Here is a 21,859-nt window from a genome sequence, read left to right as displayed (position 1 = left end):
ACGGGGCCCGACAGCTCCCAAGCCCAACCCTGCTCAGCCGGGTTGCATGGTGAGGGCTGGGCCAGAGCCGGGTCGAGTGTTACCTGCTTGAAATCTAGAAGTCAAGAGAGAGCTTTTTACTTTAACCAATGTGATTCTTAGAAGCAAAATAACTTTTGAATTGTTTTCCCAGGCTGTCAATTATTAAATTAGCTTTCCAATTGGTCTCAGCAACTCGCAGAAAGTTTTCATAGAAAAAAATTCTTCTGTGTGTGTGCTTTCTTCCTAAGTGACTTCCATTCAAAACCAGCACAGGCTTTGAGTTCAGCAAGTTAACTTGATCCACCTTCTCCTTTGGTAGCTCATGCATCCTGTCGTGTGGGGCTCCATACGGCTGCTTTCCACTTCCAGTTCATCCCCATGATGCAGCAGGAACCATCAGTGAAAAGAGCGTAGTGTATTTCATCTGCTGGCAGTTGGTTATACGGTGGGGCTTCCTCAGTCCGGCTCACTTGTTCTTGCTCCTCGTCGTCAGTGAGACTAAAATTTTCACCTTCTGGCCAGTTTTTAATTATCTCCAAAATCCCAGGGCGATTCGGGTTTCTGATGTGGGCGTGTTGCGTGATGAGGGCAATCCACTTGCTCCATGTGGCATCAGTGGCACGGTGGGTGGAGGGAACCTTTCCTTTGAACATCCACCCCAGCACTGGTAGTCGGGGTGCCAGAAGGAGTTGAGCTTCCGTGCCAATCACCTCTGAGGCAGCTTGGACTCCTTCATACACAGCCAAGATCTCCTTCTCTGTGGGAGTGTAGTTGGCTTCAGACCCTCTGTAGCTTCGGTTCCAGAATCCCAGAGATCAGCCTTGAATCTCCCCAGGCACTTTCTGCCAAAGGCTCCAGGACAGACCATGGTTCCCGGCTTCAGTGTAAAGCACATTCTTCACCTCTGGTCCACTTCAGACTGGGCCAAGGGCTACCGCATGAGCAATCTCCTACTTGATCTGGGTGAAGGCTTGCTGCTGCTCAGCACCCCAGTGGAAATCGTTCTTCTTACGCGTGACCAGGTAGAGAGGGCTCACAATCTGACTGTACTCAGGAATGTGCATACTCCAAATGCCTATGGCACCTAGGAAAGCTTGTGTTTCCTTCTTGCTGGTTGGTGGAGACATTGCGGTGATCTTATTGATGACCTCAGTGGGGATCTGGCGCCGTCCATCTTGCCACTTTACTCCCAGGAACTGGATCTCTCAGGCAGGTCCTTTGACTTTGCTCTTCTTGATGGCAAAACCAGCTTTCAGGAGAATCTGGATGATCTTCTCTCCTTTCTCAAATACTTCCATTGCGATGTGCCCTCACACAATGATGTCATCGATGTATTGCAGGTGCTCTGGAGCCTCACCCTTTTCCAGTGCAGCCTGGATCAGTCCATGGCAGATGGTGGGGCTGTGTTTCCACCCCTGGGGCAGACGATTCCAGGTGTACTGTACATGCCTCCAGGTGAAAGCAAACTGAGGCCTGCACTCTGCTGCCAGAGGAATGGAGAAAAATGCGTTGGTATGCCCTGGTGGCATACCACCTTGCTGCCTTGGACTCCAGCTCGTACTGGAGCTCCAGCAGGTCCGGCACGGCAGCGCTCAGCGGTGGAGTCACTTCATTCAACGCACCATAGTCCACAGTCAATCTCCATTCTCCATCAGACTTGTGCACGGGTCAGATGGGGCTGTTGAAGGTTGAGTGGGTTTTGCTGACCACCCCTTGGCTCTCCAGCTCATGGATCATCTTGTGGATGGGGATCACAGCATCTCAATTTGTCCGGTACTGCCGGTGGTGCACTGTTGAGGTGGCAATTGGCACTCGTTGCTCTTCCACCTTCAGGAGTCCCACTGCAGATGGGTTTTCTGACAGTCCAGGCAATGTGTTCAACTGCTTAATGCCCTGTACCACTACAGCAGCTGTTCCAAAAGCCCGCCTGAGTCCCTTTGGATCTTTGTAATAGCCATTCCAGAGGAAATCTATGCCCAAGATACACAGAGCCTCTGGGCTGGTCACAATTGGATGTTTCTGCCACCCCTTCCCAGTCAGGCTCACCTCAGCTTCCAACAGAGTCAGTTGCTGTGATCCCCTCTGTCACCCCAGCAATGGAAACAAGTTCTGCCCCCACATGTCCTGATGGTATCAGGGTACACTGTGCACCAGCATCAACTAACGCCCTATATTTCTGTGGCTCTGATGTGGCAGGGCATTGGATCCACACTGTACAAAAGACCCGATTTTCCCGTGCCTCTCCCTGGTTAGCGGCAGGGCCCCTCTAGCCCTGGTTATTATTTCCTTCCTGGGCATATGTACTAGAGGTTCCTTCAAGTGGGTCTGACAGATTATCCTCCCTTCTTTAATACCCTCCACCTTGATTATGGGAGGCTGAGGCTACCTTCACTTTAGCAGAACTCCCTTGGGTAGTGTTTCCCTCCCTGAGTTGACACACCCATGCTGCCAGGACAGAAGTGGGTTTCCCATCCCATTTTCCCATGTCTTCCCCATGGTCACACAGAAAAAAACACAGGTCAGCTCGTGAGCTGTATCCTCTCTCCCTAGCTGGGGGACATGGGGCCCTGACTCTGGGGCCTGACTTGCACAGGTGCCATATGGGAACTGCTCCTCCTCACCTCCTCCCTCATCTCCCTTATCTCCTCTTAAAGGCTCCTAATTACAGCAGACACATGAGCCTGCATTGGGCCATTGATCATACTTTCCTAGCTCCTAAGCTTGTTGGTGATACAACCCACTGTCTCTTGGTAGTTATCAGCATTAATCATGGCAATGAAGGTGGTGTATTGAGATGTATTGTCATGCTGTCCATCCCTCCCAAGGAGTACCTCCAATACTGCCACTTCTCCCAGCTTTTGGATCCCTTCCTCAAAGGTCTTCCAGTACATTCTATGATGGTACTCCTGCATTCTCTCTCTGTGGACAAACCTCTCCCTTAAACTCATTAAAAGCTGCAGAAAGGGGCCCTGGTTCCCTTATGAATGCCTGGTCCACACCTGATTCCTGGGCCAAGAGCCCCAATTTCCTTGCCTCAGTACCATCCAGTTGCACACTTCTACCCATAAGTTCCCAGATCTGAAGTAACCAAGTTGTAAAAGCCTCACATCCCCATCACACAATGTCTTTTTGCAGATTACGGAGACTTTCATACAACAGGAACACAGTGATGATCTCAACCTCTGGCTCCCCTGCTGGTTGTGAGGGCCCTCCTTTATTATCCTTATTAACTAGGTGTTTTGTTTTCATCTTAGACTTTTTAGTTTCCACAGGGGCAACTGCTGCTGGCTGTGACTGCCCTTGCAGTTCAGCTGGAACCTGGACAGATGTAACGTTTGTGGGTTTCACTGCTGCACCATCAGACTCTCCCTCCTTAGGGTAGGGGGAGGGTTTCTCACCAGCTGGGGAGATGCACCCCTTCTGTGTCTGGTCCATTTCACATGTCTCCTTTACTAGAACCCTCACCCAATCCCAGTGGTTCATTTCTGAAGGCTATGGGGCAGGGTTGGGCTGTGGGGCAGCATCCCTATTTCCTGTGGTAGGTATCACGGTGGTTATCCAAGCCAATCTCCCCTTATCTCTGAATGTTAAATAGAACAGGTTTAACAGGCATATCAGCAGCACCAGCCACTGTATGATATCATTAGCACTTAGAGAGGATTTGAACCCTTCGAAAACTGGTGGGATGGACCTAAAAAACTAGGTGAAGGGTTGGGAGGAAATTTTCCTTGCTGTCACTTCCTCACAGTAAGTACCATTATTGAAGCAACCCCCGAAAAATGCAGTTAGTGTGTGATAGCTCTGAATCCATGAACCTGCCTTCCAGAGGTAGATAAAAATCCATGAATTCCTCACCTTATCAACCCTCAAAATGAACTGGATAACAGCCACTGTAGCCTTAGTTATAGAACCCATATTAAGATAAGGGCCTGCAAATGTAAGCAATGTGACCATGTGAAACCCGAAACAGGGTAAGCTAGACCACATGGAGCCACCTAGCACATAAAATTAGGTTACTCAAGAACTTTTATTCTGTTTTCACCTTTTCCTCTCAATGCCCTCAGGACCCATGTGTGTCCTGGTTTGAAAAGCAAGGGTCTCCTAAGGAAAAACAGGGCCTTCCCTTGAAATGGAGTAAATAAATCTCTCCCTGTGAATTAGGATAATTTTGAAGTTAAGAGACTCTCAGGGAAAGATAGGGGGACAGGATTAACAGTTCTTTACTAGTATATCTAACAAGACAAACAAAACAACAACTATGGAATTAAAACCAAACAGAACAGTTTCAGTCTTTCTCAGCTGCAGGCACCTTTCCCCTGTGGCGCAGTTACCGTCACCACTGGCAGTGAGTGCAGGCAGATTCCCATGGACACGGCAGGTGCAACAATCCCACACAGCTGCAGGGTGCTGGGATCGATGGCAGTGGTGTCCCAGACAGGAAGGGGATGGAAAAGAACTTTTGCTCACAAGTCCAGGGGGCAGTATCAGTCATGGTGCTCCAACAGGATGCTTGGAGATAGCGAACTGAAGAGAGAGGGCATCCTGGCAGGGGTGTGGGGTCCAAAAACAAAAGAGGCAGCTCCCGGCATTGGGATCTCAGTTTTAGCAGCAGCAGCACATTGTAGAGCCATTTCCAAGGGGCCCTCTGAAACTAGGCCCTGAGCTGCCTGAACTCTGCTCCTCTCAAGGAAAGGGGTGAAGATTTGCAGGCACTTTTACTCCTGTCACCAGAGATGTTAAGCTCAATGGTTCCACAGTGGCTGTGGCTGAGATGGCCAACAAGGGTCACCTGCCTAACAAGACCCTGTGTGCTAATGAGCAGCAGATGAGGGGAGGGCAACTCTCCAGTTCAGTGTGTGTCTCAGTGTCAGTATGTCTGTCTCTGTAAATGTGTGTGTGTGTGTCTATGTGCGCGTCTCTGTGTGTGTGTGCATGTGTGTTGTCTCTGGGATACACGCTCAGCTTCAGGGTTGATCCAGCAAGCAGGAAAGCAGCAGGCACATCCAGGCTGCTGGGAAGGACACCCTGGCTCTTGAGCCATCCCAGGCCGGGCTCCAGCAGCCGGGTGGGAGCAACCCCAGGGCTGCAGCTGCTGCAGAGCCTCTGCCAGGAGGCCGGGGCCTCTGACAACACCTCAGGGAAAGTCTCTTTGCTTCCTCCACAGCCATGGCTTCGCAGGAGGACACACAAGAGGGGGATGCAAAGGCACAGCTCCTGTCAGAGGCATTTCAGAAGGAAGGACTGGATGCTGGATACTGGCTGCCCAAAGTGTCACAGATCTTGGGAATCAAGTGCAAAGAAGTCCTGCAACATCTGGAATATGAAGACTACCTCAAGCTGGAGTGTGAGGTACGACACCCCTGGGAGAAAAAGGCGCTCCAGAAACTCCTGAAAATAACAGATGACAAAACAGCCTCTAAAGAGCTGCAAAAGGAGCACATGGAGAAGACAAAGCAAAGGCAAGAAGTGGCAAAACAAGCCCTGAATGATCTGGCAGAAATGCTCAACAGCCGCAGCCACAGCCAGGATGCACTGACGGAGAAAGCAGAGATTCTGTGGCGAGCCATGGAGATTCCCAAAGAGTTCTGGCCATCACCAAAGGAACCCTTGGCAGATATGCTGGAGAGCATCCATAAGCAGCTGGAGCAGCAGCAGGAGATGTCTGCAGGCAGGAGGGAGAACATCCCTGACACCGAGGTGCTGAGGCGGGCGTCGGGGGGACTGGCCCTGCAGGGCATCTACAGAACCAGCAGAGCTGGAGATGTGCTGGCAACGCGAGAGCAGCTCCTCAGGGTTCCTGAGGGATTCCAGCTCGCTGGTCCAGAGCAAGGATCAGTGCTTGAGAGGAGGGAGTTCTCATCCTCTGTAGCAGAATCCACTTTCACCAAGTCCATGGAGCAGCTGGGGTTCAGCATGAGCGTTTCTGCCAAATTTGCATTCTTGGGGATTAAGCTGGGAGTGGGTGTAGATCACAGCAGCTCCTCGCAGTCAGAGGACACCCACCAGTCCCACTCTGAGCACAGCTACTTCTGTACCACCAAGTTCCAGTACATCCCCCTGGCCTCCTGCTACTTCCAAAGGCATCAGCTTAGCCTCTCGGATGCGGCTCTGAGGGAGCTGCAAAACATGGAACAGATTTTGGGGGTCACTCAGAAAGACGACAACCCCACCTTTGTGAAGATGTGTGAAACCTTCTTCAGCAGGTTTGGGTCCCACATAAACCAGGGTCCTCTCCACTTTGGGGGGATATTCTGGTGGAAGGTGTCCACAGAAGGATTCCGAGCTGAGCAGCAGGAAGAGGTGAAGCGAGAAATGTCTGAAGAACTGAACAGCTTTGTCGGAGCCAGCTGGGCTGGCTTTGGGGCCAGTGTAGAAGGGACCTTGGATGTTTCTAAAGGCAGCTCAAAGGCTTCTGTCCTGGGAAGAGCTGGAGAGAGTTCCCATACAGCCATTCAGCTCTACGCGGTCAACACAGGGGGCCCAGCAGATACAGCTTCTCTTCCTCAGTGGAAAACGGGGCTCGTGTCTGATAACACAACGTGGTGCGTTATCGACCGTGGCTTTCAGCTGATCCCAGTGTGGGACGTCATCCTGTGCAATCACTGTGCAGATTTCAAGTCTGCTGGTCAGATGTGCAGAGCCCTCAGGGATGCGTACAGAGCGCTGACAAATGAGAGCGTTGGCACCATTTTTGGAGAGGAACTGGACAGTGCAGTGCAAGAGGCCAGAGATTTCATGGAGACTGTGAAGGCCTGGGAGGTGACAGTGGATGAAAGGAAGCTGCTCAGGCTGATGGAGCTCAAAGATGATCTCAATGCAAAAACCAGGAACCACAGCGTGTGGATCAACGTGTGCCTGTCCCACAAAGCCCTGCAGGACTTCCTGGTGAACACCGTGCGGAGCTGCCAGGAGTCACCTCCAGAAAACACCACCTCTATCAAAGTAATGTTGAGAAGCCTCCTGGATCCTCATATTTACTCTGTCAAGGACTTCCCTGAGGCTTCCTTCATTATGCAATGGATTTTCCAGACTGAGCACTCGATTCCCAGATCTCCCAAAATCTCTGACCTTGAAGAACTCATCAAAACACTGCAGCAAATGAAGGAGCACATTTATGCTGTCACCTACGCACCAGGAAGCTCTGCTTCTGCTGTTCACGAAACAAAGATAAAAGCCACCCTGACCAGCAGCCTTGCCATTTATTCCTTACTCCAGTCTCTCCAGGAACGGGCTGAGAAGGACATGGAACTGTTGGTGCTCTTGATTGTGACCAGCACAGGGTACCAGGTGGAAAGCAGCACTTTCCAGCACCTCCTTGGACACACAGAAATTCAGTACATGGCCAAGGAAATGGAAGTGGCACATGAGGAGTACGTGAACCTGAAGGAACAGGATGCTGACAGAGCTGAGGCCTCCCTTCTGCTGACAGGTCTGACTGTGACACCAGAAAGTCAAAAGCTGTCCCCTGAGCAGAAGAGGGAGCGTTTAGTTTTCATGGAAGATCACATGAAAGGCTTGTGGTCCACACAGATAAAGAATCTCCTCCAAAAGCACAGAGCAGGAACAGACTGGGAGAGGCTGGAACAGGACTTGCATTCCTTGATCAGTGGCTGCTTGGATGACAAAGGGGATGAACAGAAGATGCAGAAAATACTCATAGACCTGGAAGACACTTTCACAACACCTGAGTCACCCAGTGAGTCCCAATCCAAGTCAGACAGCAGCCAATCCAAAGCCAATGAAGTCATTGCAAACCAGGAGTTCCTCCAGTTGCTCAAGCACCTTGGGCTCAAAAGACACTATCCAAGAAAAATGGGGATGGGAGATTTCCGCACCATCAACAAGACATCTCTACAGGACAGCCAGCCCAGCAAGGACAAGGAACTGCCATTATACTTCTTGCATAAGCTGTTAACTGTGGATTACCGAGTAAGGTACCTGACTTGCTGGGAAGAGAACAACCCAGGCATTGCACCCATGCCAGAAACTGAAGAGGAAAAGGACCAGCAGTCAGACTCCTTTGAAAACTTCCTTGATAGTCTGATCGGAGCAGCCCCTGAACATGAAAGCAGGGACAGCCATGTGCACCCCATGGACCTGCAGATGGCCATTTTCCACTGTGCTGATGACTTCCTGAGACAGACCCTTGCAACCAAGCTGGCGTTCTGCCAACTGGCACTGCCTCTGCTGCTGCCCAACCCGGGCACTTCACAAATCGAGTTCCCGCTCTACGCCCTCAGCCAAATCCAAAGGAGCTGGAAAGAGGCAGAGAAGTCAGGAAAGCAGGCCCAAACAAAGAGTTACAACAACAAACTCCTCTTCCAGGCACAGACTCCCATCGTGTCCTTCATCCGCATTGGCAGCTCGGCCTCCTCTTCCAAGTCTCAGCTCCTGAACGCTCTGCTGAGCAAACGCAAACACGACACTTTCTTCCACCGCCACTGCAGAGGCAGCACCAGAGAGTGCTTGCTGATGGAAGGGGTGGTGGAGATCGCCTGGTACTGCCCCCGTGGAAGCCCTGATGACACCTTTGAAAGCTGCGTGGCTTTCTGTAACCTGCATGGAGACGCCAGGGATCACGGAGCACAGCTGCAGTTCCTGCAGGACATATCTGCTGTCAACGTGGCTCTTGTGTCTGATTCAGAACACATGGACAACAGGGGGAAAAAACTTCTGCAGGAGCTGTGGAAGTCACAAAGGCCTTTGATTTGTCTTCTCACAGAGAAAGAGAACATTACAGCTGGAAAATCCAGCAAAAACATTAAAATAGGAATAAGGAACAGAAACGAAGCAGAACTGATGGACCAGCTGACTAAAATTATCAGCAATCTCCTGGAAGGGTCTAATCCATGTTTCAGCCTGGACTCCTGTGCAGACAAAGCTCGCCAGCGCGGATTCGTGGTGGATGCAGATAAACCCGCATGTGTGGCAGCCAAAGCAAAGGCAAAGGAGCTGGTGGACCTACTGAAGAAAGAGAAGCTGTCTGAGATCAAATCCCAGCTGCTGCCGCTTCAAGGAAAACTGTGGTACCAGTGGTGCAAAAAGGACAAAGAACTCACTCGCCTGCAGGAGAAGCGGAACAAGAGCATTGAGCATCATCGCAGCCAAATTGAGACAGAGAAGAAAGCAATAAGAAGAAAGCAACTTGAGCAAGCCTTCCCTCTCAACCCACTGATGAAATCATTCCTTAGCTTTTTGCAGGCCCAGGCAGGAGATACTAAGAAATATTTCCTGCAGTGGATGAAGATCTTTATGGATGAGCTGTCCTCTGGTCGCCTTGAAGAACTGAGGAGAGACTATCACAAGTTATGGACCGATATCCTGTCAGGGAAGAAAAACAACAAAAATCCCAAGGTGAATGATCCATTGCAGAGTCGCCTTGATGCCGTCTCTGACGAAATCAATGATTCATCCATTGGCCTGGAGCACCTTCTGAGGGAAATAGGGCAGATTTATGAAGCTCTGGAATTGATGAACTCTAAGAAATTCAATTTTTCCAAACTGCCGGAAATTGCAGCAGAGCTGATGGTTTCGGGGTATCCTGTGGAGCTGATGGATGGGGACGCTTCTTACCTGCCCCTGCGCTGGGTGGGAGCAATCTTTGACAGCTTAATTAAGAGGCTGGGGGACAAACGACTGTTTGTGCTCTCCGTGCTCGGCATCCAGAGCTCAGGCAAGTCCACCCTGCTGAATGCCATGTTTGGTTTGCAGTTCAACGTCAGCGCGGGGAGATGCACCCGCGGAGCCTTCATGCAGCTCATCCCAGTGGGCCAGGAGCTGCAGCAAGACTTGGGCTTTGATTTTGTGCTGGTGATTGACACAGAGGGACTTCGTGCCATTGAGATGGCCAATAAACAGTCCCTGAACCATGACAACGAGCTGGCCACCTTTGTCATTGGTGTTGGCAACTTGACTGTGATCAATATCTTTGGAGAAAATCCATCAGAAATGCAAGATGTTCTCCAGATCGCTGTGCAGGCTTTCCTGAGGATGAAGAAAGTCAATCTTTCCCCAAACTGCATCTTTGTCCACCAAAATGTGGGAGAAACTAGTGCCAAGGAACAGAACATGGAAGGACAAAGGCGTTTCCAGGAAAAGCTGGATGAAATGACCAGGGTAGCTGCCCAGCAGGAATTCTGTGATGTCTCCTCCTTCAGTGACGTCATTGGCTTTGATGTGAAGACCCACATTCACTACTTTGCTCACCTGTGGGAAGGAAACCCCCCAATGGCACCACCCAACCCCACCTACAGCCACAACGTCCAGCAACTCAAGAGAAAAATCCTCCAGGCTGCCAAGCAGCAGTCACAGCGCAGCATTTTGAGGCTCTCGAGCCTGAAGGATCGTATTGGTGACCTCTGGAACGCTTTGGTGAATGAAAACTTTGTTTTCAGCTTCAAGAATTCCCTGGAGATTGCTGCGTACAGGAAACTGGAAAGTGCCTTTAGTCAGTGGACCTGGAGCCTCAGGAGTCACTTCTTAGATGTACAGATGAGACTGAACAACAAAATTCGGAATGGGGACTTGCAGAAGGTCACCAGAGAACACCTTGAAGGGCTGGTGCAAGAGACAAGTGATGCCATCGAGAAAGAAGTGGAAAAGTATTTCAGCGAAGACAAACACCATGAGACACTGGTCCAGTGGAAATCAAGCACAGAGCTGAAGCTGAAAGAACTAAAGGAGACTCTTCTTCATGAAACAAAAAAGAAATGCGAGAATCTTATTGAGCTACAGAAGGAGCAGAAGAAACTGGATACAAGGAAGTTGGAATATGAAGATGAGCTCCTGAGAAGGAGTAGGGAGCTGGCTGTGTCTCTGAAAGGGAAGAGCCTCAGTGAAAAAGAACTGAAGGACAACTTTACTCTTGTCTGGAACAGTTGGATTGCTGAAGTCTCCCGTGCTGCTCGTCCACCAGAACGGGTGGATATTGATGCAGAAATTGACGATGTCCTTCTAGAGCACTTTAAGGAGCCAGGTTTCCATGCACGGATCAAGTCATTTCCCAAAAGCAGAGGATTTTCTTTTGTCATGGAGAAACACATCACAAAGAAAGACTGGAGAAAGTATGTCCCAGGTCACTGGACCATTTCCAATGCTGATGTGATCAACTTAAAGCACATTACAGACAACATCATAGCACGTGTGAAGGCAAACATTGATAAAAAGGAACAGGAGAAACAGGATTACAGTCGAAATTTTATTCATGAAATACTCAATGAAGTACAGAAAGGTGTTGACTCTCTCCCCAGCGATGCAAAATGTACTTTTAACAGAGAGTATATCATAGATTTGTCTCTGTATCTGTGCAAAATGGCAGCGGAAAGGTTTAAAGCCATGCACAAAGCATTCCAAAAGGCAAATGACCCAGTTGTGTACCTGAACAGCAAGAGAGAAGATTTCTTCCAATGTTTCCAGATTTCCTGCCAAGGAGCCACTTCAATCACAAGTTTTGCTGTTTTCCTTTGTGACAAGATTGAACCAGCTCTTCGCAAGGCAGTCTTTGAGAGGATGGCTAAACACATTGCTGAGGACATGAAGAACCAATTCCCAGACTTCAGGGGCAACAGAGCCAATTTGGAAGTTTGTATCCTGAGATACCTGGCAGAACAAGAAAATTTTGACGATTTCAAGAAATACCTTACATCTCCAAAGCAGTTTTTTGAGGAATACATTGAGAGACGAGTTAAGAGCCACTTAGATGGGAATGGGAGGCTGAAGGAGTTTTTAGATTCTTCCCTTAATGTTCTCTATGGAAACATCCTGCCAGCTGTTTCTTTGTCAACCAAAATTGTCAAAGACAGAAAAGACAGAGAAGACAAAATCTCCCTTTGGTTGGATGAATTTTGCAGGGAACTGGCAGAGGTGATCAACTTGCCCAGAAGTGAGCTGAAGGGCATCGAGCACCAGGAGGTCACAGACATTGAGTTCCTGAGCAGTGCCATGGCAAAATCTCTTACTGACCTGAGGAACAGGCTCATGAAAGAATTGGCTGATGCTGACCTGAGCTCATTTTCAAGGCAGCCTCACACCATCCTGGCAGAACATTTTTCAGGGTGCTGGGAGAAGTGTCGCTTTTGTGGGGCTGTCTGCTCAAACACCATGCAGAACCATGATGGAGACCATCAGGTGGTCTTCCATCGCCCACAAGCATTGACGGGATTCAAATGGCATGGGACAGACCACCTGGTTATTGATATTTGTTCCAGCCTTGTTGCAAGTGACTGCACGTTCAGATTTCATGATGACCAGCAATGGACACCTTACAGAACATACCGGGATGCTGGACCTCCTGTTTCCACGTGGAGAATTCTTCCTGATTCATCCATGCAGGCATACTGGAAATGGTTTGTGTCTCATTTCAGGACACAGCTGGAAGATTTATACAATAAGAAATTTCAGGGCAAAGGAGAAATCCCTGAGGCGTGGCAGAGAATTACCAAGCAGGAAGCACTGTCCGAGCTGGACAGGCTTTAGGCCACATCCATGGGAAGGAAGAACCACAGTGGCTTTGCAATTTAGAACTTTGTATCAGGCTCTCCACAAAATGCAGTTACAATGATGATGTTCTCAAGCGCAATGAAGACAATGGTATTCAGCTGTTCCCAAATTTGGTGACATGAAGTATATTACTGCAGCCATCTCTCTGCAATTCCCTCACTTCATGAGAAAGCCAGAATCCTCCTGCCTTCTTGCCATAAACATTTCTCTCTCCTTTGTCCTGGAGCCAAACCAAAACCCCTCCTTGGGGTGATCAGCCTCGTGGCCAGGCCTGAGCCCAAGGGCCAGGGCAAGGGCAAAGGCAGCACTCAAAGCACCCCTTGGCTCAGCTGCTGAGAGACAAGAAGGGACTGTTGGAGTGTGAACACAGAGGGCTCTCTGAATCCCTCAGAGAGAGAACAGTATGTAGGAATTGAACTAAAATTTTTAGAGAAATTAAAGGATATTATGCCACAAAGGCATGAAGTAGAGGTGTAAGCTTTACTTTTAAGTAAGCAGAAGTATTATTAAGTTGCATAGATATGAAGTAGGAGTATAAATCTTAGCTTTTAAGTAAGTAAAAATATGCTTTAAGTGCCTTAAAGAGCAAAAGCTTTTGAATGTATTGCAAAAAAGAAGCTTCAAAACCAAGTTTCAGTGAGAGCTCAAAAACATAGTTTTAGACATAATAAAAACATAGTAAGAATATTGTTTACATTTTTCAGATAGTACAGGTAAGGACATAGGTACAAATTATACACACACTTTCATATTATACTAATAGGTTTAGAAAAAATGCTTCAAGTTTTTAGCTCATTAGGTAATTTGGAAATAAAAATCTGTGCACTGGGGAGAGGCTTGCCTCTCTTGCTCTCTCTCTTCCACCATCATCATCATTACAACTACATGAAAGAAGAAGAAGAGAACAGAAGAACAACCAGAGAGTTTTTGCCTCTCCTCAGGACTCTGTATTAGACCGCAGCTTCTGCCTCTGCTTGAAGCTCTGTACCAGGCCACAGCTTCTACCTCTACCCAGGATTCTGTACCAGAGAACTGCTGCTCCTGCCTCTGCAGGACTGTGCACCATAGAGCTGCTTCTGCTTGAACTGGGACTCTGTGCTGAAATCTTTAACACAGACTTTATAGCTTTACACTCTTGTATTTGAGACTGATGTGCTTTTGTATAATAAACAACCTTACAGCGACCAACACCTGCTCTGCTCAGGAAAGCAGGGACACGACCGCCCCAGGGCTCAGGCAGTGCTTTCACTCCCTGTCTCAGAGCTGCTGTGTCTCTGCCCAGGGCAGCTGCTCCTGCTCAGGTGCCTGGGGCTGCTGCCCTTCCCTCCAGCCCTGAGCCCCGGCAGGAGCTGCTCCTGCCCTTGGCCTGGCTGCTGAGCAAAAGCCTTTGGAATGGCCCATGTGGAGAATCCTGTGTGCCAGCACCTTCCTCAGCAGCCCTGGGGGCAGTGCTGCTGCTGTCCAGTCAGGCTGGTGACACCGGAGCCGTGCTCTGGACAAGGTGGCACCAGCTGGCTCTGCCCCAGGGAGCTGTGAGGGGCTTTTGCTGTGCAGCTGCTGCAACCCCGCTGGCAGTGCCAGGGCCAAGCCCTCCTGGAGAGCTGGCTGAAGGGCTGCTGCAGCCTCATCCCCTGCAGGCTCTGCTCATAAAGGAGTTGATTTGGACTCTGCTGCTCTGGGTCTCCTTTGTGTTCAGGGGAGCCACAGCTGGGGCTGACTCGAGCTGTGTGTGCTGCAGACAGGCAGGGGACAGGGGGTGGCACTGGGGGAGGGGGGTGGCAGCAGAGGCTCTGCTCCATTCAGGGTCTCTGCTCCAGGAGCAGCTTCACTGTCTGCAGGGAGAGCAGAGAGGGCAGGAAGCCCCAAACCACAACACAGCGGAGCTGCCTGGAGCGGAGCGGCAGGACCGGGGGTGCTGTGGGGGGCTCGGGGCACAGCCCGGCCGCGCTGCAGCCGCAGCTCTCGGCACTGGGGAGCTCTGGGTGCCGCTGCTGAAAGCCTTGGCACCGCTGCTGCTCGGCTGCCTGGCTGGCACCGTTCATATGTCCGCACGGACACGGCTGCTGTCACCTGCACCCTTTAACTGGCATCCCCACCAGTCCTTCACTTGCAAACTCTACATGCCTTCTGTCACACACCTCTCTCTCATGCAAATCGGACTCTTTCTCTCAGAGGCACCTTCACACACTACTGATTCCTACGCTTAGAGCAGCTCCACACAGCACTGACTCCTTCTTCCCACTCTGCAGCACTGGCTCACCCCAAGCTGTCCCTTTCCCGGCCGCCTAACCCTGACAGTGCCCCACACATCATCTTCTCACCAGACCTGCCCCTTGCCGGCCGCATGTCCCTCACCTCCTCACAGCACAGCCAGCACACTCCTTCTCTTACTGCAGCAACTCTCGCTCTCATGCTCCAACTCCAGCTGCAAGTGCCTGCAGCTGCTGGGCAGCGAACCCACTCTTTTCCAGCCCCCAGACCGATGGGGCACACACAGGTGTTTGCACTCTTGGCAGTCAGGACAGCTGCGAGCCATCGGTAAAGATTCCCTCCTGCACTGTCCTTTGAGGCCAGCTCTGCACAGAAGGGGCCGGGGGCGATGGATTGCGCGGGCGGAGGAGCGGCAGGGGGTGGCGATATTGAAAAGAGAGCCCAGCCAAACTGGGAACCGGGGCACACCAAATGCCGGCGCCGGACACATCGGCTACGCCGCCTTGTGCAGCAACAGCCGGAGCTGCAGCTGGGGACAGGGGGCAGCTTTGGAGATCAACGCCAGATCCAGGGCGCTTTGGCCAGAACCGCTCTGGCACAGGGACACAGGAGGTCGGGACAAGTCCGGGCATCCAGAGCCGCCCTGGGCCAAAGGGCTGCCGATCTTCCCTGAGCCGATAAAGCGGGCTTGGAACACGGGGGGAAGGAGGGAAAGGGCTTTGGAACTGGGGACCCCATCCCCAAACCCATCCCCAAACACTCCCCGATTTCTCTACTAACTTAACAATAATGTGAAAAAAAGGAATAAACTTAGAGACAGAAAAAAACCCTGTAGCTTGGACAGAATAAATTTTGCTTACCTCTTGGTGCCAAAAAGAATTTAAAGTTACAGAAACGCCGGTAGAATGAGGAAAATGCTTAAAAATCCAATGAATTAAAGCCTTACCTCACAATAAAAGTCCCTCTCAGCAGGAGTTAGCCTCGGCTTCCCACCCTGGTGATCTCTCTCCGTTACCCAGCACAGAAAGAGGAAAGAAAAGCAGAATACCCCATTATATTTAAATCCACAGAAAATCCCAAATTATCCAACTCACCATCTCTCTCCGGGCAGCGCTGGGGCCCACAGGCTCTCAGGAAATCTGCTGGCAGCTGCTCAGCCCCATCGGCCGCTCCTCAGAGATCCTCTGCTCATCTCCCAGGGCAGCCCAGGCTCCCGGGCTCTCCTCACATCGCCTCTGCTCAAACGCACAGGGCTCTCCTCGCACAAGCAGCGGCCCAAAGGCGGCTGAGTCCTGCAGCCCCTGCAGCAGCCGCTCTCTCCAGGGACTCCCTGGCTACAAGTCCCAGCGCTTCGGGGGCCACTTGCCGCACTCCGGGGCTCCGCTGCTCTTCTTGCCGGGCTGCCGCCACCTTCCTGCACAGGCGTCCAGCAGGGGATGTCCCCAGGGCCACAGGCACGGCCCTCAGCGGCGAGTGACTCCAGCTCTGCTCATTGCCAGCTCTCCTGGGCACTCACTCTTCGGCCACACGGGGATAAAGGACACGAGCCTCCCACAGCCTTCCACAGAGAGCAAAGCCTTTATGATAGGAGGCCACTCTGGGAAGGGTGCCAGGGTGACACCTGCCCGAACTTGGAAAAAACAGGGATTTCTATGGGAAAGGCAGGGGGAGGGGTAGAGCAGCAGGGCAAATAGTCTGAGGGCTCAGGAACCAAAGGCAGGGCTGGAGAGCAGCGGATTGCAGGCTATTAGCACAGACAAACAGAGCACGGTGGGGGCACTTTCTTCTGCACAGCAACTGCTGGGGACTCGCTGGGAGGTAAATCTGTGCAGAGGATTGTAACTGCTTCTGGCCCTCAGGCCTTGGCCCTGCAGGGAGTGCAGGGAGTTCCTGTGCTGAGGGATTATTGCCCTGCACACCTTGGGACTGCTGAGCCATGCCGTGAACATCTGTAAAACGGGCTTACTTTTTCTGGCTGTGTAGAAGAGAGGAGAAATAAACCACACTTCGTAAAGCAACCCAGAAGTCCTGTCTCTCTGTTTCATTCAGAGAAAAGAAAAAATCCCCATCAGTAGATCCTGGGAGCAACAAGGCCACACTTCAGTAATGTGACATGGCAGCAATAAATCCACAGGTTAAATGCCTCATTCAAATTAAACCCAAGCTGTCTGTGTCATCTCAACAGCAAAGGGCCCTTGCAAGTAAAAGTACAGAGAACAAGTTGCATCGTTTTAATCAAAAAGAAACTGGATATTACCACAGCACAAGCTGGCTTGTAGCTAGGCAAATAATTCAGCCATAGATAAGAAATGCAATTTGATAAGCCTGGTTCAATTAACATGCCCTGTGTGAACAATGATAAGATATATTCCAACACAAACAGAGATTTCACCCAAGTACATTCCATCCTAAGCTGCAGACACCTCACTGGGCAGAGAGCTGAGCAGCCTGAACTCCCAACCAATCATTTGTCATGAGCCAGGAAATTTCAACCCTCTGTTTAAGAGGGGTTCAGAAGAATAAAGTGGATTTTGTCACACGAGAACTGCACCGGGATGGCCCCAGCACTGGTAGCTCACCAGCCCTGGAAAAAAATGCGCTTTTGCTGTTTTGATTTTCTTCTTCAGTTTGTCATCACAGTGGCGTTACCAGCCTCTGTAATTGGGCCAGCAGCGTGTCCATCTTCAGAGCCATCAGGGACCGGCTCTGCCAGACAGGGTGGGAGCTCCCAGCAGCTTCTCACACAAACTCCCTCTGTGTCTCTGTCACTGCCAAAAACCAGGCCACGTCAAACCCAATACAGTGGGGAACCCCCTCAGCACTGGCCACTTTTCCAGCCCTTTTGTCCTTCTCTGCTCTGTCCCGCTGCTTCCTGGGCACATCCTCTCAGAATTCCTGCTGCCTCTCCCTTTGCCCTGTGTCTTGGTTTAGGGTAAGTTTGGGAGAAAACTTCTAAAGGGGCTCTTTCAGAATGCAGACTTAAGTGGCTCCTCCCCCAGATGATTTTAGAAATAATTGTATTTGGAGAGAATTGGAAAAAAAGCTTATTTATCAGGCAAAACACTATTTAGCAACAAAAATGAACAATACTAAACAGCAAAAGCTTTTTTTGCTCTGAAGAGATGACAAATTTAGAAAAGCCCCTTTTGTGGGTTGTAGCTTGGCTCACTCCCTTTGTTATCAGTCTTTTTGGCCTTGGAAACTGTCTGGGCCTGGGCCAGGCCCTGGTGGGGCCTAGGGGTGAGCTCTTGGTGTTCTTTGAGTTTTCACTCTAGAGTAGGTTTAAACAATTTTAAGAAAAAGAAAAAATCTTTAGTCTAGGGAACTTTTTTGCTTCAGCTAGCTAGAAACTAACTAAAAAGTGAAGGCGAGCTCTCTCTTGTTGTCCATTACAGACAAAAATGCTGAGAAGGATATGGGGGAGTAAGTGTAGTCTCTGATAACAAATTTTAAGCTTCTCTCTCTCTCAACTCTCAGAACTAGTTTTAAAGTCATAGAACTTAATATTTAGCATAAACAGAATAGGTGATTGTGGATACAAATATTATATAGCTACCCTAGGACACCCTGGGCCAGGGGGCAGCTGGGCAGGGACTCCCGAGTTGGGGCTCTCTGGTGTCTGTCACAGAGAGAGGAGACGAGGAGAGTTCCTGGGGCTCCCTTGCTCCCAGAGCTCTTCCAGGGTGAGGGGCAGCGTGTCCACCTCACAGCACAGCTGGGAAAGCAGCAGCTGCTCCCCGGCTATGGCACCTCGGTTCCCTGCTCTCCACAGCCCTCCCAGTCTGGCCCTGATGCTCCTCCACACCCAATGTCTTCAGTCTGAAGAATTCAGAATGTAGGAGTTAAGAATTCATTCAGTCTGAATGGTGGAATTGTGCATGTGGAACCATGATTAGCTCAGAAAGAATTACAGCAGTTAATGGGCACTGTAGGATCCTAGAGAAAACAGGTACCTGGATTTTCTCTCGTTGGTTGTAAAGTCCAAAACTCTGCAAGAAAATACAACTCTATAGACAAACAGCTGCAGAGCAGGTATTGGTTAATTTAGCACTGGGAGTGAGGGGGATCTCCACCAAAAACTCAGTCAATCTCCTTTAGCCTACAGTTGCATTTCAAAAGTCCTTTCCCTCAATGTCACAATTATGGCATTTCATGAGCATATTCATATTTGCATAAAGCTGTGTCATGATTTTACAGCAGTTTCTTTCTTTCACGCACACATCAGTTCCTTCTGTGGTGGTTGTCAGTCTTCTGGTGGTTTTGTGATGAAGACTCCTGTAGTCTTCCTTTGATCTTTTTACCTCTATCTTCACTGATGCCTTGGGTTTTAGGTCCCTAAGTAAACTGGAGAAAGACTATTTTAGAGGTGATAAACTGATTGAGTTGTTTCCGTACATTGTCAGCGGGAAAGAAAAGAGGATGTGGGGATAGGAGAAGTGTTCCTAAGCTTTTATTCTGATATTTATTACTTTTTCTTTTAGTTTCTTTTAATAATATTTCTTTACACCCTTTAAAATTTAATCCTGCTTTGCCTTCCTTCTAATCCTATCTCACAGCAGAAAATGAGTAAATAATTCTAGTGGGTGCATTGGCACTTTGGCCAGCATTATTCCCACCACAATAAATTGGTGCATTGACTGGGAAATCTCCAATTCACAAACCAAAACCTCTTAAATCAGGAAAACTGATGTCACACACATCCCTGAATGTGGCCATCTAAAATATACTGACATTGCAATTGACACCTTTTCATCAGCAATACGGGTACAGCACACACAGGAGCAAAAGGCTGGGATGCTTCCCACGCTGGCAATCGGCTTTGCGGCTTTGGGAATCCCTGACATCATCATTTCACAGAAAACAAGACATTTCCTACAGCTCTGGGGTGTGTCACACCACACTGCTATTCCCAGATGAGCAACAGGACAAGCCATAGCAGAAAGAGAACATGGCATTTTAAAACATTAAAAATGCTTGTTTCTGTTAAGTTGGTTTTGTTCTCACAGTTCTGAAGTTGATGTTTCTATTTATAGCTTTAAATTATAATTTCAGATTAAAAAGTAAATGTTTCCTTGTTTATAGAGTTGAGTTGTAATTTGTAACTTTAAGCAGTTAAATTTGGGACACATTAAACCAAAGGTTGGTGGTTTCTCCCGAAAGCTCCAGAACATAAGTGCTGCAGCTCCAGGGATACTTGGAACACACTGCCAACAGGAAGAGCTAAGTTTATTAAATTATGTCAAAAGCCTCATTCAAATTTAGCTCATGATATCTATGTCATCTTACCTGGAAAGGAACATTGCAGATAAGATAACGGACAACAACCTGCCTATTTTGCATTTCTGTTTTCCTTTTTTTAATCAAAAAGAAACTGGTGATTGCAATAGCACAAACTGGCTTGTAGATAGGCAATTAATTCAGCCATAGATAAGAAATGCAATTTGATTGGCCTGCTTCAATAAACACGCCCCAGGGTGAACAATGATAAGATATATTCCAACCCAAACAGAGATTTCACCCAACTACATTCCATCCTAAGCTGCAGACACCTCACTGGTCAGAGAGCTGAGCAGCCTGAACTCCCAACCAATCATCTGTCAGGAGCTGGGAAATTTCAACCCTCTATTTAAGAAGGGATCAGAAGAATAAAGAGGATTTTGTCACACGGATCACAGAGGGTCCTGTCTTTGTCTCCAACCATGACCCCAGTTAATGCCACAGGAGCCCAGGTGTGCCCAGGTGGGCAAGAGGCCAGTGGCCCCTGGGCTGTGCCAGCTCTGGGGTGGCAGCAGGGCCAGGGCAGGGCTTGTCCCCTGTGCTGGCACTGCTGGGGCACCTCCAGGGCTGGGGACAGCTCTGGGCCCCTCCTGCCAGGAGAGCCCTGGAGGGGCTGGAGCGTGTCCAGGGAAGGGAACAGAGCTGGGCAAGGGGCTGGAGCCCCAGGAGAGGCTGAGGGAGCTGGGAAAGGGGCTCAGCCTGGACAAAAGGAGCCTCAGGGGGGACCTTGTGGCTCTGCACAACTCCCTGCCAGGAGGGGACAGCCAGGGGGGTCGGGCTCTGCTGCCAGGGAACAGGGACAGGAGAAGGGGAAATGGGCTCAGGCTGGGCCAGGGCAAGCTCAGCTTGGACAGCAGCAGGAATTTCTGCATGGAAAGGGTGCTCAGGCCTTGGCAGGGGTTGCCCAGGCAGGTTTGCAGTGCCCATCCCTGCAGGTGTCCAAGGAAGGGCTGGATGTGGCACTCAGTGCTCTGGGCTGGGGACAAGGAGGGGATCAGGCACAGCTTGGGCTCCATGGGCTGGGAGGGATTTTCCAACCTCAGGGATGCTGGGATTCTGTGCCTGTAACACTCCTGCAGCAGGGAATTCTTTGGCTGCAGGAAATATCCCTCTGGAGGCAGGCTAAGCTAACCTGGGCAGGGAGGGACCAAATCCCTGCTCTGCAGCTGATGTGTCCCAGCCCTGCCTGGCAGGGGCTGAGGCTCCCCCTGAGGCCGCACAAATGCCAGCTGGGTCTGCTCCAGCCCTTGGCACTTGTCAGCCTGGGCCAGGGGGTGGCTGCTCCTGGCAGGCTGGAGCTCTCCATATCCAAACTGCAGTGCTTCTTTGGAGGCCGTGGAGCAGGATTTGTGTGTCCACATGCCAAGGGAAAAGCAATCCAGGCCCCTGCTCTGGTTGGGTGTTGAATGTCCTCTGCCAAATCCCAGAGCTCTGTTCCTGTCAGGTGTGGGATGTCCCCTGCCAAGAAAGCTGCAGCCAGGCACTGTTCCTGCTTTGCTTTCTCTGCTGCAGAGGTGTCCAAGGAAGGCCAGGTTGGACGGTGCCTGGAGCAGCCTGGGACAGTGGAAGGTGTCCCTGTGTTGGAATGGGGCAGCCACTGCTGCTCTGGGAATTCCATTCTCACAAATCTCACAGGGAACAATTCCTTACCAATATCTCATCTATCCCTGCCAGAGGAAAGTCATTCCTCCTTGACCTGACCCTCCAGGCCCTTGTCCAGAGCTCCTCTCCTTCTTTTTTTAAATGTATGCACATCCAACAATCACAGTGCCCAGTATTATTATCAGCATTCAGCAAAGTCATTAAGGGTCACAGGTCTGCAACAGACGAGCCATGACTGTGAACCACCTGA

General features: G+C 50.1%; 2 protein-coding genes across 3 annotated transcripts in view; both read left to right on the top strand.

Moving 5' to 3' along the window:
- The window catches only part of LOC116994219 (interferon-induced very large GTPase 1-like), a 122,918-nt gene that overhangs the window by 47,068 nt on the left and 53,991 nt on the right, over positions 1-21,859 (top strand). The window lies entirely within an intron of this gene.
- On the top strand, positions 1,712-14,147 carry LOC116994223 (interferon-induced very large GTPase 1-like). The gene has a single exon (XM_033055759.1). It carries the CDS (start codon positions 5,188-5,190, stop codon positions 12,493-12,495), a length of 7,308 nt encoding a protein of 2,435 aa, XP_032911650.1. The 5' UTR covers positions 1,712-5,187; the 3' UTR covers positions 12,496-14,147.

Source organism: Catharus ustulatus, chromosome 3 (assembly GCF_009819885.2).
Source record: "Catharus ustulatus isolate bCatUst1 chromosome 3, bCatUst1.pri.v2, whole genome shotgun sequence".
NCBI lineage: Eukaryota > Metazoa > Chordata > Aves > Passeriformes > Turdidae > Catharus > Catharus ustulatus.
The sequence above is the reverse complement of the archived record's forward strand: the minus strand, read 5'-3'. Positions and strand labels throughout refer to the sequence as shown.

Coding starts and splice junctions, on each gene's coding strand:
- LOC116994223 (XM_033055759.1), top strand. CDS start 5,188: ATGGCTTCGCAGGAGGACACACAAGAGGGGGATGCAAAGGCACAGCTC.